Below are 13,972 nucleotides of genomic sequence, written 5' to 3'. Positions count from 1 at the left end.
GTTCTTGAATTCAATCTGGAGTGCCAGAGTGTGCTTGTAAATTCAGAGCGTTGTCAGATTGTCTGTTAGCAAATTCAGAGCATTGGCTAGTTTTCTAGCTACTTCCAGACACAAATGAGAGAGACCACTCTGACCATTTTACTCGCCCTAGCAGAGCTGGTTAGGCAGTTTTCATGTTATCCAGACTGTTGGTGACTATAACTGTGCTGCTGGCAACAATTTAATTACTCTTTTTTGCCAACGTTTACTGACACCGGCCATATTCAACCAGTGTTGAGCGTTTGTAGATTCATTATTCTGCACTCTCGTACACTCAGACGAGAGTGCTCTGAAATCGGAGTAGATAGCCAGAGCGAATTTACGAAAGGACCCCGAATGTCCATTGAGAACACACAACAACTATACTATAAGCTAAGAATGACGGGAATAATCAAGTCAATAAACGTTGAGTAGTTAGTTAGATAGCCTATAGTTAATATACTAGCAAGTTTGATGTATAAGTAGCCAACTAACATTAGGTAGCTAGCTACCATACCGGTACATACTGCTGTAATGATATACTATGTGGTTCGTAAGGACAGCATAGCTATCAAATTGTCAGCCAACATAGCGTGTAAGGTAACTTATTTGAAAAGTCATTACTTTATTACATTGCTCAATATTTGTCATAATTAGTTAAAGCAGCGAATTTGTATCCACTTTCATTGTACTTCAGCGTCATATTTTCCACCATTTTCTTCAAATCTGAAAACGATGAGAAGCCACACCCATTTCCTGAAGAATTGCATTATGGGCCCTAAAGTACAGAAATAGTGTCCTCTGTGTGTATACTTCATATTTTGGCGAATTTAGTACGATACCCGGAAACTTTTGGCATACTAACTATATCCATACTATGACCAATAAGCATACTATATACTCAATTCACGTCACAAATAGTATGGTTAGTGTGGGTAGTATGAGTATTCGAACACAGCTTGAGTTGTGCGAAGAGCAGACACTACTAAAATGGGAGTATCAATGAACATTGATTCTGGAAAATGAATCCTCAGTTTCTGTTGTGTGCCGCATTGTGGTACCATGGACTGCTATCAGAATTTTAGACACAAACTGTTATTCTAGCTGTCTAGTCTGTGTTTTATAAAAGTGCAATGAGAATAAAATCGGCAACTTGATCTCATTCTGAGAAATAATTAATTTCAACATGTGAACAAAGTGGACAGGCTAGGATGCTGTTCAAACAGTTGGAGACGGACAGAAGGATGTGTTCATACCAATTCAACTGTTCTACCTTAGCTAGCAAATAGATCCAAGTTGGCTAGACTTTAAATATAAAGATTAGTTGCCTACTCACTAGCAATGTGGGCTTGTGCTTGAACGATTATTGCGAGACCTGTGTTAATTTTCTATAATGCCCGCTACACTCGGGGCTCCCGAGTGGCGCAGCGGTCTAAAGCACTGCATCTCAGTGCTAGAGGCGTCACTACAGACCCTGGTTTGATCCCAGGCTGTGTCACAACCGGCCGTGATCAGGAGTCCCATAGGGCGACGCACAATTGGCCCAGAGTCATCTGGGTTAGGGGAGGGTTTGCCCGGGGTAGGCCGTCATTGTAAATAAGAATTTGTTCTTAACTGACTTGCCTAGTTAATAAATAAAGGTTAAATTAAAAAAATATTAGTTAATGTGCATTATGCATGGTTGTGGTTAAATTTGTAATCAAAAGGGCATTTTCATAGACAGACTTGAAAGGCAGATCAGTGATTATTGCAAAAAAGCATGTTAAACTATTTTGATAAAATAATTCAATTATTAGTGGGTCTTATGTTTGTAGAAGGCATATATTTAGCCTAGGTAGAATTTCACAAGCCCTGAATTCATTACATTATTGATGACTGTTTGAAATGCAGTATATTTTCCCGTTAATTATACACAAAGCTCATTTAGAGAAAATATTGGAAAAAATCTAGATATATATCATGAAAATAATCGAGATAGGATTTTTAGGCCATAGCGCCCAGCCCTAGTTAGGCTATATGCCCAATACTATTGCAGCTGGTTGCCTTACAATTGTACATTGTATCAATTTCAATGCTATTTTGTTGTGCAAAATCACAGTATTATTGTACTGGTTGCCGATAGGCTACAGAAGGCTATAGTTTAAGTGTGAGATCTAGTGGAAGAAAAATAACTGTGTGTTTCCAGTGAATTTATGCAGCTCAGGAAAATTATCTGCGACAACAGAGTGATCAAATTAAGATACTATATCTCTATATATTTTTTTTTAAATTATAAGTGTGTAGTATATTATAACATATCATTCTGATAGAAACCCCAAAATGTCTGCTCAAGATTTGTACCTGAGAGTTCTGATCTGTGCGTGCTATGCTGTGCTGCAGAACATGGAGGTTAAAATCATGGAGAACTTGTGATTTGTAGAAATTCCGCTTAAATGCAGACATTTAAGAGCGAAATGCAAAACAGATCTTGCTTGCGTGGCATTTTGTTTGATGTAGTACTGATTAAAAATTTATTGGACTCTTAGTGCTGGTGGAGGTTGTCCTGGCAGGACAAGTTCATAGAGAAGTGCCCCACCCACCCACCCACCCACTACCAGTCAGGCAGGGAGGGTTGTATCATGCCATGTTGGTGGACCAATCATCACTGCAGAGAGCACTCAATGATTCATCCTGCACCACCCCTGACACCATGCCAACATCTGTGACCTCAAATAAATAAATAAAAACATTTCCCCTATCGCTGCTGACACCAGCCACAGAGATGGATAGACGATTGTAGTGGCCACAAGCCCGTATTAGCAAGGACAGCGCCATTGAGAACTGTCACCATTTTGAAGTAGTCAACTGGGTGGGACTTCCAACTTCATTGGCTGATCCCTACTGATGACCCGGTTGGAGTCATGTTCAACCATGTCATCAGGAGGGATCAGCCGATCGTGAAGAAGAACATTGACTTCTTCAAAATGGTGATAGCCTCAATGGCGCGGCCCATGCGCTCACAGAAGCCATAATTGGACGGATATAAGGTTGCAACCTCTATGACACCAGCCAATCTCACACCACGCCAATTCCACTGACCTCACACGGACATGCCAGGGACTCTGGTACTGTACTGAGATATCTAAGAGCAAGTGGACACCACAGATACCCTCTCTAACCTCTCCTCACATTCACACACCAGCCTCATACCTTACCAAGCAGTATGTTCCACTTAAAGTACAGATCGATCAGGTTACATTCAACTTTAATGTATCCCCCAACCAACCCTGCCATCCCCTGGACACACCCCTGTTCTGCCATGTTAGAACTGCTAAATTTGCAGGAAGAGATGGAGGAGAAAGGCGACTGAGGCAAACAAACAGAGAAGAAAATGGGTCGAGAGAGAGAGGCAAAGTTGGGGGAGAGAAACGGAGATAGAGAGAGAGCCTGGGTGGTGAAAGAAGGGGAGCAAGCTAGTTGCTTTAAAAAGGAGCTGAATGTTTTATGAATTCCCATCGAAGGGCAGAGTGTAATGCATGTATGAAAGGACCTAAGTTAAACCAGCAAAGAAGTGCTCTGAGAGAACTGTGCTACACAGGGGAGTGTGAGACAGAGAGAGAGAGAGAGAGATACAGACACATGGGGGGAAAGATACAGCGACAGAAACATGTGGAGCAGAGGCAGAGAAATAATTGGATAATGGGATGTGAGAAACATTCCAATCACACGTTGAGACAATCTTGTGGTACCCTACACACTAAACACTGTCCACTTCACTGTTCCTCACCAGATTTCCCACTGACAGCGTCTCCTCAAAGCGAGGAGTCATGGGGTAGTGTTCCATGGCCATGAAGAGGGTGTTGAGGACAATACAGATGGTGACAGCCAGATCCACAAAGGGGTCCATAACGATCAGGTTGAGCACATGCTTGATCTTCAACCAGATAGGAAAGCAGTCCCACACACAGAACATGTTGGCAAACTTATACCACCATGATGGGCACGCCCTCTGAGAATCCTCTAGCTCTGTAGGGGGAAAAGGGAGGGAGTGAAAAAAACAGAGGGCAGGGAAGAAAGGGGTAAACCGAGAGAAAGAGGGAAAGAGAGGGAGAAAGTGGTAAAGAGTGAATGAGAGGAAAAGTGAGAGGAGGGAGTGGGAGAGAGAGGGAAAGAGGGAGAGAGAAAGAGTGAAAAGAGAAGGAGAGAGCGTGAAAGAGGGAGATGGGGGGGGAGTCACACAAAAAAACATTGCTTTAACGCTCTACGTTGTCTTGTGGTCAGGTCAGCATAGTATAACTATAGGGATTGAAAGGTGAAATTTTGGAACAAAGGCAGCCATACCCTCCACAAGTGGTGAAACCTTTCCAGGTCAAAAACGTTCCTTGAGGAAGCCCTCTGAAAGTGTCTTTTGAGGAACCCCTTTGTAAAGGTTCAAACCGGAACCTTTTTGTGATGAAGAGGGTTCCATTTTCTACTTCTTTAATAATATATTGTAGAGGTGGCAGCTTATCAGATGAATGGGGAATGGCTTATTGGAGGTGTGGCTTTCAGATAGTTATTTTTGGCCAATTCCTGTTCATCATTTTAAATTTGTACAGGTAACGAGTTCAAACAGGTGCAGTTAACACAGGTAATGAGTGGAGAACAGGAGGGCTTCTTAAAGAAAAACTAACAGGTCTGTGAGAGCCGGAATTCTTACTGGTTGGTAGGTGATCAAATAGTTATGTCATGCAATAAAATGCAAATTAATTACTTAAAAATCATACAATGTGATTTTCTGGATTTTTGTTTTAGATTCCATCTCTCACAGTTGAAGTGTACCTATGATAAAAATGACAGACCTCTACATGCTTTGTAAGTAGGAAAACCTGCAAAATCGGTAGTGTATCAAATACTTGTTCTCCCCACTGTATACTGTATATATATCTTTTTTTTAAAAAGCTACATTGGACCTTTAACATATGATGAAAATACAACAGAACAGATGAACAGAAATTACATTTATTCTAAAAGGTGGCCTAAAAAGATCTGATAGTCACACCCCTACTAAGCCACACCTCCAGTCCAGGGTACCCAGTGTGTGAGAGAGTGTGTGAGTTCCGTACCCTCCAGTAGAGTGTGTGAGTGTGTGTGTGTGGCCACGCTCATCACACTGTTGGCGCGGTCCTTGTTGCGGCCAAGCTGGTCCACAGACACCATCAGGGAGCCTGAGTGTTTCTTCTTCCCCTCCACCTCTGTGGTCTGCGCTCAGGGAGAGGACACACACACACACACACACAAACACCCGTCAGAGGCCTTACATAAACACACATATCTTGAAACCAGTCCAATCATTATGCCTTTGTGTCTGACACACACACACAGAGAGAGAGACCAATATCTAATCCTATCCCACACACGAAAACCCGATCCCATACAACAGACACTAAAAAGTGCCGCTAACCCCCACCCCTTACAATATTATCCCATTCTAAGTAAACCGTCTTATCCCACCCAAAACATATATCAGTCGTATCCCCTTCCCAAACCTGCATGCAAGAGCATGCATGTATCCAATAAGAAAAGAGAAGTCAAGACAGCCACTGTACCATGCTACGTTTGGAGAGTAGGTAAAAAGGTAAAGCTTGGCTTGGATTGGACAGAAGTAATGGGAAGTCAAACTACCATGCTAGCTAGGATGAGGAAGAATGCTGTTGTTAGAAAAAGGTTACGTTTTTTTGTAGCTTGGGAAAGACAAAACAGAGGTGGGGAAATGGTGGCAAAAGACAGACAGAATAAACTGGTTTTGAGGAGAGAGATTAAGAGGGGAGAGAGTTTCTAGTAATGTTTGTTGTGGATGGGGCATGGCAACAGAGATATCTGTTTGTTAGATAGGTGCTACCAAGAGACACTGCGTACTTCTATGCAGGAGGCTTTGAAACGGGCTACTAGGCTAATAGAAAGGTTACTACAGTGTAATGGAAGCCAGGAATCTGTTGTTTTTCATTGGTGGAAGAGCGCGCCACTCAGAGCAGCTGAAGCGAAGGGGGCGCGGGGGGGAGGGGGGAAAATAAAGACTAGAGAATGGAGTGTGTGTAATAAGGCTGTGAGTGCTGAGCAAGTCTCGAGAAGGGAAAATCAAACAGAAGAGGAAGGAACCAGAAATTCAGAGACAAGAAGAGAAGGGAAAGGGAGTGGAAACCAGACCGAAAACGTCCTTACACTGTCGTCAGTGGCTGCCTTATCTATTTTCACCTCAGGCAGAAGGCGTCCGCCTGGCTGGTGAGCGATGAGCGACACCACGCCGTTGCAGTCCACCGTGCTGTTCCTCTTCCCTCCAGTGTGGGGCGCCAGTGGGCTGATGAGACGCGATGAGCCCTGGCTGTATCCGCTGTAGCTGCTGCGGCGGTAGGGGATGAACAGGGAGCCCCGGCGGTCCTCGCTCTCCTCCACCGTGCTGTGCTCATCGTCGGCAAACTCGTTCTCCGAGCCCACGTCCTTTGGAGGGCGGCCCTTGTTGAAGCTGAAGATGCTGCTACGGCTGTTGTGCCGCGACATGAATGGAGAGCCCGGGATGGAGAGGAGAGACTGGAGGAGAAAGAGGGAGAGGGGGGAAAGGGAGAGAGAAGAGAAATAAAGGAAGGGATGGACAGAGAGGTGAGGGGATGGAAGAGAAGAAGACACAGAAAAACAAAGCACGAAAGAGAGAGAGAGAAAGAAAGAAAGAGGGATGGGTGTGAGATGATAAGAAAAAGAGCAGGAGACAGAGAAAGGATGAGAAACGGAAAGACGAAAAGGTCAAATAGGATAAAAGGGGAAAAGAAGTAGCCACAGAAACAGAAATGAGAGATAATGGTTCATTCAGACATGTAAAGACACAGCAACTAAAGACTAGAAGATGGCCACTTTAGAAATCAGGCACACAAATGTACACAACGGTCCGTTTTGCTTAGTAAACAGTTCTGACTGAGCCTCTCACAGGTAACTTTTTTTTAACCAGGGGGGTAAGTGTGGTGATAGGCAGGGCAATGACAAAACACAGCTAGATTATTGCTTTCAGCAGGGCAGTGAAAGATTCATGAAAAGGGTTTATCAATAATGTAGTGGGGGCCTGTGAAAGCATGCCTCTCTCTACCCTTCCCTTCCCTCACACCAAACAGGCCAAGACTGGTGTAATGTACAGTCACTGCTGCTACACTAAAACTACTCTCCTCTGCACTAGTGTTGAACAGAGGATGTGTCAGCACAATGCAACATCATGGACTCTCACCAGGACGGAGAGAAAGAAGAAACAGTGGGATAGAGGGAGAGGCCTTAGTAATTCTGTCACTCAGTAGAAATCACTGTTACATTCATTTGAAACCTAACATTGATATGACATCATTAGGGGAGCTGTTAAGCTCAGAAATGTAACTCAATTTGATTTATATACCCTAAACAAACGTAGATATGCAGCCAGCACAGATAATTTCTTTGGGGGGGAGGGCTTGGCAGCAAAATGGCTGCTGACATTAACACTATTTTACAATTCAGAAGGACTGCTTTGAAGAAAAGGCACCATATTTGTTGCAGAGCTAGGTTTATGGACCCTGAAAAGATGGCTGCTGACTTTAACACTGCTTTGCCGTTCAGAATAACTATTTTGAGATAAACAAAACACATTTGGCAGGGAGTTAGCTCTATATATCCTGAAAATATTTCAATAGGGAGCCACCACAGATTTTGCCCCTGAGGGCCATGGCAGCCATATTTGAAAATGATTGCCTAGCAGTACCAATATTTTACAACAAAGGACTATTTTAAGAGAAAGGCTCCAAATTTGGCTCAGAGCTAGATTTATGGACCCTGAAAAGACTAAGAAATGCAGCCACAGACTAGATGTTATACTATATTATAGTTTAGAGACCCTTGTGTACATCTCCCAACATTTTTTCTAAGTCAAAGAAGTATAGGCCATGACTTTTTCTAGATTGAAGGTTTGTAATTCAATTTTTACAGTCTGCAGCCATTTAGCAAGATGGCTGCCATACCCCCAGGGGCCAAATCTGTGGTGGGGCACACCAGGAACATGGTTGCCTACACCTGTACTACATAGTGAGGCAGTTAAGCTGATAAACAAAACACATTTTAGTTAATGATTTCTCAAAATAGTTATTCTGAACTGCAAAGTAGTGTTACAGTCGGCAGCCATCTTTTCAGGGTCAATACATCTAGCTCTGTGACAAATTTGGTGCCTTTACCTCAAAGCAGTCCTTCTGAATTACTCTGTTACTGTCGGCGGCCATGTACATAAATCTACTTCTTTACCAAATGTGGTACTTTTAACAAAAAGTTAACAATTTATCAGCTTAACCGCTATGTAGTACAGGAGTAGGCAACTCTGTTCCTAGTGTGCCGTGGGTACTGCAGGGCTTTGTTCCAACGAAGCACCCCACCTGTCCAACTGAGATAATTGATTAGTTCAATGATTGCCTAAATTCAACACACCTGGTCTTCCAGGTCAGTTAAATAAAAAACATGAAGTGCCTGTGGCATTCCAGGACCAGGGTTGCCTTCTCCTGATTTAGCGCAAGATGACAGAAGAAGACTACTGAAAGTATATACTAGTAGTCAATAAATGTTTAATAATGGTGAATTAAACAATGGTGAATCAATGTCATCTGGCCTACAAATTAATATTGATAATAATGTACAGTGCATATCATAAGTATTCACCCCCCTTAGATTTTTTTTGTGGGATTTAATTGTGATTTTTTTGTCATTGATCTACACAAAATACTAAGATATATGGAATTGTTTTAAAAAGGTCATACCAAGGATCATTTTGCTATTTGATAAGAACCCTTGAAGTATCCCAAAAATATATTAAAAACATTTTTTTGGGGGGGCCTTACTGCTATTTGCCCAAACAAACTCATTGAATGACAGATTCACTACGTGGAACAACAGATAGTCCCACAAAAATATCTAAAAGTTCTTAAGTGTCTATCCTATATCTGAGAGACATAAAAAAGATCAGGATACTTTTTTTTTTACATGTATTTAACTCCTTATTTCTGTCACTAAACACTAAACTCCATATATACTTCCATATTTCTTTTGACTGGTACCGGGGGACATTCAGATGTCCATTCAGACACAGAGGGGTCATCTTAGTGTGTAGCCCAAACTGTTCGGACGCTACAGACGCTACAGACAGATCGGTAGTACCGGCTTCAGACAAGTCCCAAGATGCTTGTGGACCATCGTGTTCCTTAGGGTCTCAACTTTCCATAGAGGGGTCATAACAGACACTACAGAGAAGACCAATTTTCGGGACGGTCTGACAAACACCACTCTAGCTCTGTCACCTTTCACCGCAGATGCGGAAGTGTTACACAGGCAGATGCGGTTGATTGAGACGCATCCAGTGAAAAAATATCTCTAGCTTAAACTAACGGATTTTCAAATCAAATCTTATTAGTCGCAAGTGCCGAATACAATGAATAACTGACAGTGAAACGCTAATTTATGAGCCCCTAACCAACAATGCAGTTAAAAAAATATGGATAAGAATAAGAGATAAAAGTAACAAGTAATTAAAGATCAGCAGTAAAAAACAACAGTAAGACTATATACAGGGGGGTGCCGGTACAGATGTGTGGGGTCAATGTGGGGGGGCACCAGTTAGTTGAGGTAATATGTACATGTAGGTAGAGTTATGACGATGCATAGATGATAACAACAGAGAAAAGCAGCGGTGTAAAAGAGGGGGAGATGGGGGGGGGGGGGGGCAATGCAAATAGTCTGGGTAGCCATTTGATTAGATGTTCAGGAGTCTTATGGCTTGGGGGTAGAAGCTGTGTAGAAGCCTCGTGGACCTAGACTTGGTGCTCCAGTACCGCTTGCCGTGCAGTAGCAGAGAGAACAGTCTATGACTAGGGTGGCTGGAGTCTTTGATAATTTTTAGGGACTTCCTCTGACACCGCCTGGTATAGCAGGCCGTCCTGGATGGCAGGAAGCTTGGCCCCAGTGATGTACCCTCTGTAGTGCCTTGCGGTTGGAGGCCGAGCAGTTGCCATACCAGGCAGTGATGCAACCAGTCAGGATGCTCTCAATGCCAAACCCATGCCAAATCTTTTCAGTCTCCCGAGGGGGAATAGGTTTAGTCGTTCCCTCTTCACGACTGTCTTGGTGTGCTTGGACCATGTTAGTTTGTTGGTGATGTGGACACCAAGGAACTTGAAGCTCTCAACCTGCTCCACTACAGCCCCGTCGATGAGAAGGGGGGTGTGCTCAGTCCTCTTTTTCCTGTAGTCCACAATCCTCTCCTTTGTCTTGATCACGTTGAGGGAGAGGTTGTTGTCCTGGCACCACACTGCCAGGTCTCTGACCTCCTCCCTATAGGCTGTCTCGTCATTGTCGGTGATCAGGGCTACCACTGTTGTGTCATCAGCAAACTTAATGATGGTGTTGGAGTCGTGCCTGGCCGTGCAGTCATGGGTGAACAGGGAGTACAGGAGGGGACTGAGCACGCATCCCTAAGGGGCCCCGGTGTTGAGGGGACTATGGTTTATTTGATTTTCCTCCTCAGGAGACTGAAAAGATTTGGTATGGGTCCCCAGATCCTCAAAAAGGTTCTACAGCTGCACCATCGAGAGCATCCTGACCTGTTGCATCACTGCCTGGTATGGTAACTGCTCAGCATCTGACTGTAAGGCGCTACAGAAGGTAGTGCGTACGGCCTAGTACATCACTGGGGCCAAGCTTCCTGACATCCAGGACCTTTTTACTAGGCGGTGTCAGAGGAAGGCCCAAAACAATTGTCAAAGACTCCAGTCACCCAAGTCATAGACTGTTGTCTCTGCTACCGCAAGGCAAGCGGAAATGGAGCGCAAAGTCTAGGTCCAAAAGGCTCCTTAACAGCTTCTACCCCCAAGCCATAAGAATGCTGAACAACTAATCAAATGGCTACACGGACTATATACATTGACCCCCCTTAGTTTTTACACTGCTGCTACTCGCTGTTTATTATCTATGCATAGTCACTTTACAAATTACCTCGACTAACCTGTAACCCCGCACATTGCCTCGGTACCAACCTCGTTATTGTTATGTAATTTTCTTGTGTTACTTTTTGATTAAATTTTTTTTCTCACTTTAGATTATTTAGTAAATATTGTATTAACTATATTTTTTGAACTACATTTTTGGTTAAGGGCTCGTAAGTAAGCATTTCACGGTAAGGTCTACAACCTGTTGTATACGGCGCATGTGACAAATACAATTTAATTTGAAGTATTGTTATGGTTAGCCTAAATAAGTACCAGGAGTCAAAATATTCTTAACATTTTACATAATAAATCAGTCTGTGTGCAATAATCACTTTATTGGTCTATTGCACACAAGGTCCAGCCAAAATTTTACTCCCGCTTTTAACCCAACCCCTCCGAAAGACACCCATACAGATTTTAATATGCTTTAACCCTACACATACAATTATCTCAAAGGTCCCTCACTCGAGTAGTGTATTTCAAGTATTGATTCAACCACAAAGACCAGGGAGCTTTTCGCAGTGATGCAGCCAGTCAATATGCTCTCAATGGTACAGCTGTAGAACCTTTTCAGGATTTGAGTGCCTATGCCAAACTTTTTCAACCTCCTGGGGGGGAAGAGGCACTGTCGCGCCTTCTTCACGACTGTGCGTGTTGGTTTGGAACATTTTACTGATTTAGTGTCCGTGGCAACAACTGAAAATGTGTGCTGTTGGCGGTACTCAAGGACTGGAGTTGGGCCACCTGTATCTACGTAGTGACTGGGTGTATTAATACACCATCTAAAGCCTAATAAATAACTTTACCATGCTCAAAGGAATATTCAGTGTTATTTTTACACATATACCAATAAGTGCCCTTTGCTGCTTGGTATGGCAATAGCACCGCCCTCGATCGCATGGCGTTACAGACGGTTGTGCGTACAGCCCAGTACATTACTGGAGCCGAGCTCCCTGCCATCCAGAACCTCTATATCAGGCGGTGTGAAAAGAACCGCCAGAAAATCGTCAAAGACCCCAACCATCCAAGCCATAGATAAATAGTCTTGCTGCCGCACGGCAAGAGGTACTGGTGCATCAAGTCTTGAATAGCTTCTATCCATAAGCAATATGATAAATAACAAACAAAATAGCTACACAGACCGAGTTTACCTTGTATCTTTATTGACCTTTATTTCAGTATTTGCACTGTCTCCATGCACACTCACAGGGCCCTACACACTCCCACACACTCTCACTCCAACACACACACACACACACACACACACACACACACACACACACACACACACACACACACACACACACACACACACACTCCGTTATTTCTTCACTCACACATAATATGTACATACATTTATACTGACCCTACAAACTCGCACACCCACATGCAAGCTGCTGCTACTCTGTTTATCTTATATCCTGTTGCATAGTCACCTTACCCCTATACATATCTACCTCCATCACTCCAGTATCCCTGCACATGTAAATATGATATTGGAACTGACTTTTTAAATATTTCCAGTATATAGTATGCTTACTTAATTGTGTATTTCATATTTTTCTTATTTCTCGTGTTTTTTAATGATTATTTGACAAGTGGAATGATGCAGCCACCACCATGCTTCACCGTAGGGATGGTGCCAGGTTTGCTCCAGACGTGACACTTGGCATTCAGGCCACAGAGTTCAATCTTGGTTTCATCAGACCATAGAATCTTGTTTCTCATGGTCTGAGAGTCCTTTAAGTGCCTTTTGGCAGACTCCAAGTGGTTTGTCATGTGCCTTTAACTGAGGAGTGGCTTTCGTCTGGCCACTCTACCATAAATGCCTGATTGGTGGAGTGCTGCAGAGATGGTTGTCCTTCTGGAAGGTTCTCTCTGGAGCTCCTGTCAGAGTGACCATCGGGTTCTTGGTTACCTCCCTGACCAAGGCCCTTCTCACCAGATTACTTAGTTTGGCCGGGCTGCCAGCACCAAGAGTCTTGGAGGTTCCTGTTCTGTTTTTATTTTTAATACATTTGCAAAAATGTCTAAAAACCTGTTCTCACTTTGTCATTATGGGGTATTGTGTGTAGATTGATGAGGGAAAAAAATAATTTAATACATTTTAGAATAAGGCTGTAACGTAACAAAATGTGGAAAAGGGGAAGAGGTCTGAATACTTTTTGAATGCACTGTATATAAATCTGGTACAGGTGGGGTTTTTTTTTGTTGCCCATGACAATGTGTGAGGTGCATACTTTTGTTTCAAAGTAGATTTTTTTTAAAGACTACCAAGAAACACTCTGTGACCCTAATTTAGCCCACTGCAGTAAAAGGTTAATGGCTGTGATGGGAAAAAACTGAGGATGGATCAACAACATTGTTGTTACTTCACAATACTAACCTAAATGACAGAAAGAAAAAAAGGAATACTGTACATTATAAAACATATAGCAAGACATGCATCCTTTTTGCAACAAGGCACTAAAGTAAAACTACATAAAATGTGGCAAAGGAATTCACTTTTTGTCCTGAATACAAAGTATTATGTTTGGGGCAAATCCAGCAATGAGTAACACTCTCCATATTTTAAAGCATTTTATTTTCTATTTATCCTTTATTTAAACAGAGAGTCACATTGAGATTAAAAATCTATTTTACAAGAGAGCCCTGTATACATTACAATAAAAACAGAATAATAAAACATACACGTGTATAAAACAATATATAATTCAGCACACAATAACAAAATAAACATATTTAATTAAAGCATTCAACTACATAGAGGTCCTCAATCAATAATGTAAACTGCCTGAGGGGCACTAGCACATCTAACTGCAGTGAACTCCGCAGATTGTTCCACAAATTAGGGGCAGAAAAACAAAACGCAGATTTTCCCCAATTCTGTAGAGACTGAAGGGCTCTCTAGTGTTATCCATTACTAAGAACAGGTTTGGTAACTTGTTATTCTTAACTTAATG

At 42.6% G+C, this 13,972-nt stretch overlaps 1 protein-coding gene across 6 annotated transcripts in view; it reads right to left on the bottom strand.

The window, feature by feature from the left end:
* Positions 1-13,972, bottom strand: part of LOC139535860 (sodium channel protein type 8 subunit alpha-like) — a 223,458-nt gene that overhangs the window by 28,187 nt on the left and 181,299 nt on the right. For 4 of the 6 annotated variants that reach the window (XM_071335723.1, XM_071335718.1, XM_071335719.1 and 1 more), the window contains 3 exons: positions 6,199-6,564; positions 5,103-5,238; positions 3,785-4,023 (listed from right to left, as the gene is read on the bottom strand). In XM_071335723.1, coding sequence (XP_071191824.1) covers positions 3,785-4,023; positions 5,103-5,238; positions 6,199-6,564 — 741 coding nt within the window. The remainder of the gene's footprint in view (positions 1-3,784; positions 4,024-5,102; positions 5,239-6,198; positions 6,565-13,972) is intronic. The other 2 variants (XM_071335720.1, XM_071335721.1) reach the window with 1 other exon arrangement.

Source organism: Salvelinus alpinus, chromosome 12 (genome assembly GCF_045679555.1).
Source record: "Salvelinus alpinus chromosome 12, SLU_Salpinus.1, whole genome shotgun sequence".
In the NCBI taxonomy this organism is placed as follows: Eukaryota; Metazoa; Chordata; class Actinopteri; order Salmoniformes; family Salmonidae; genus Salvelinus; species Salvelinus alpinus.
The sequence above is the reverse complement of the archived record's forward strand: the minus strand, read 5'-3'. Positions and strand labels throughout refer to the sequence as shown.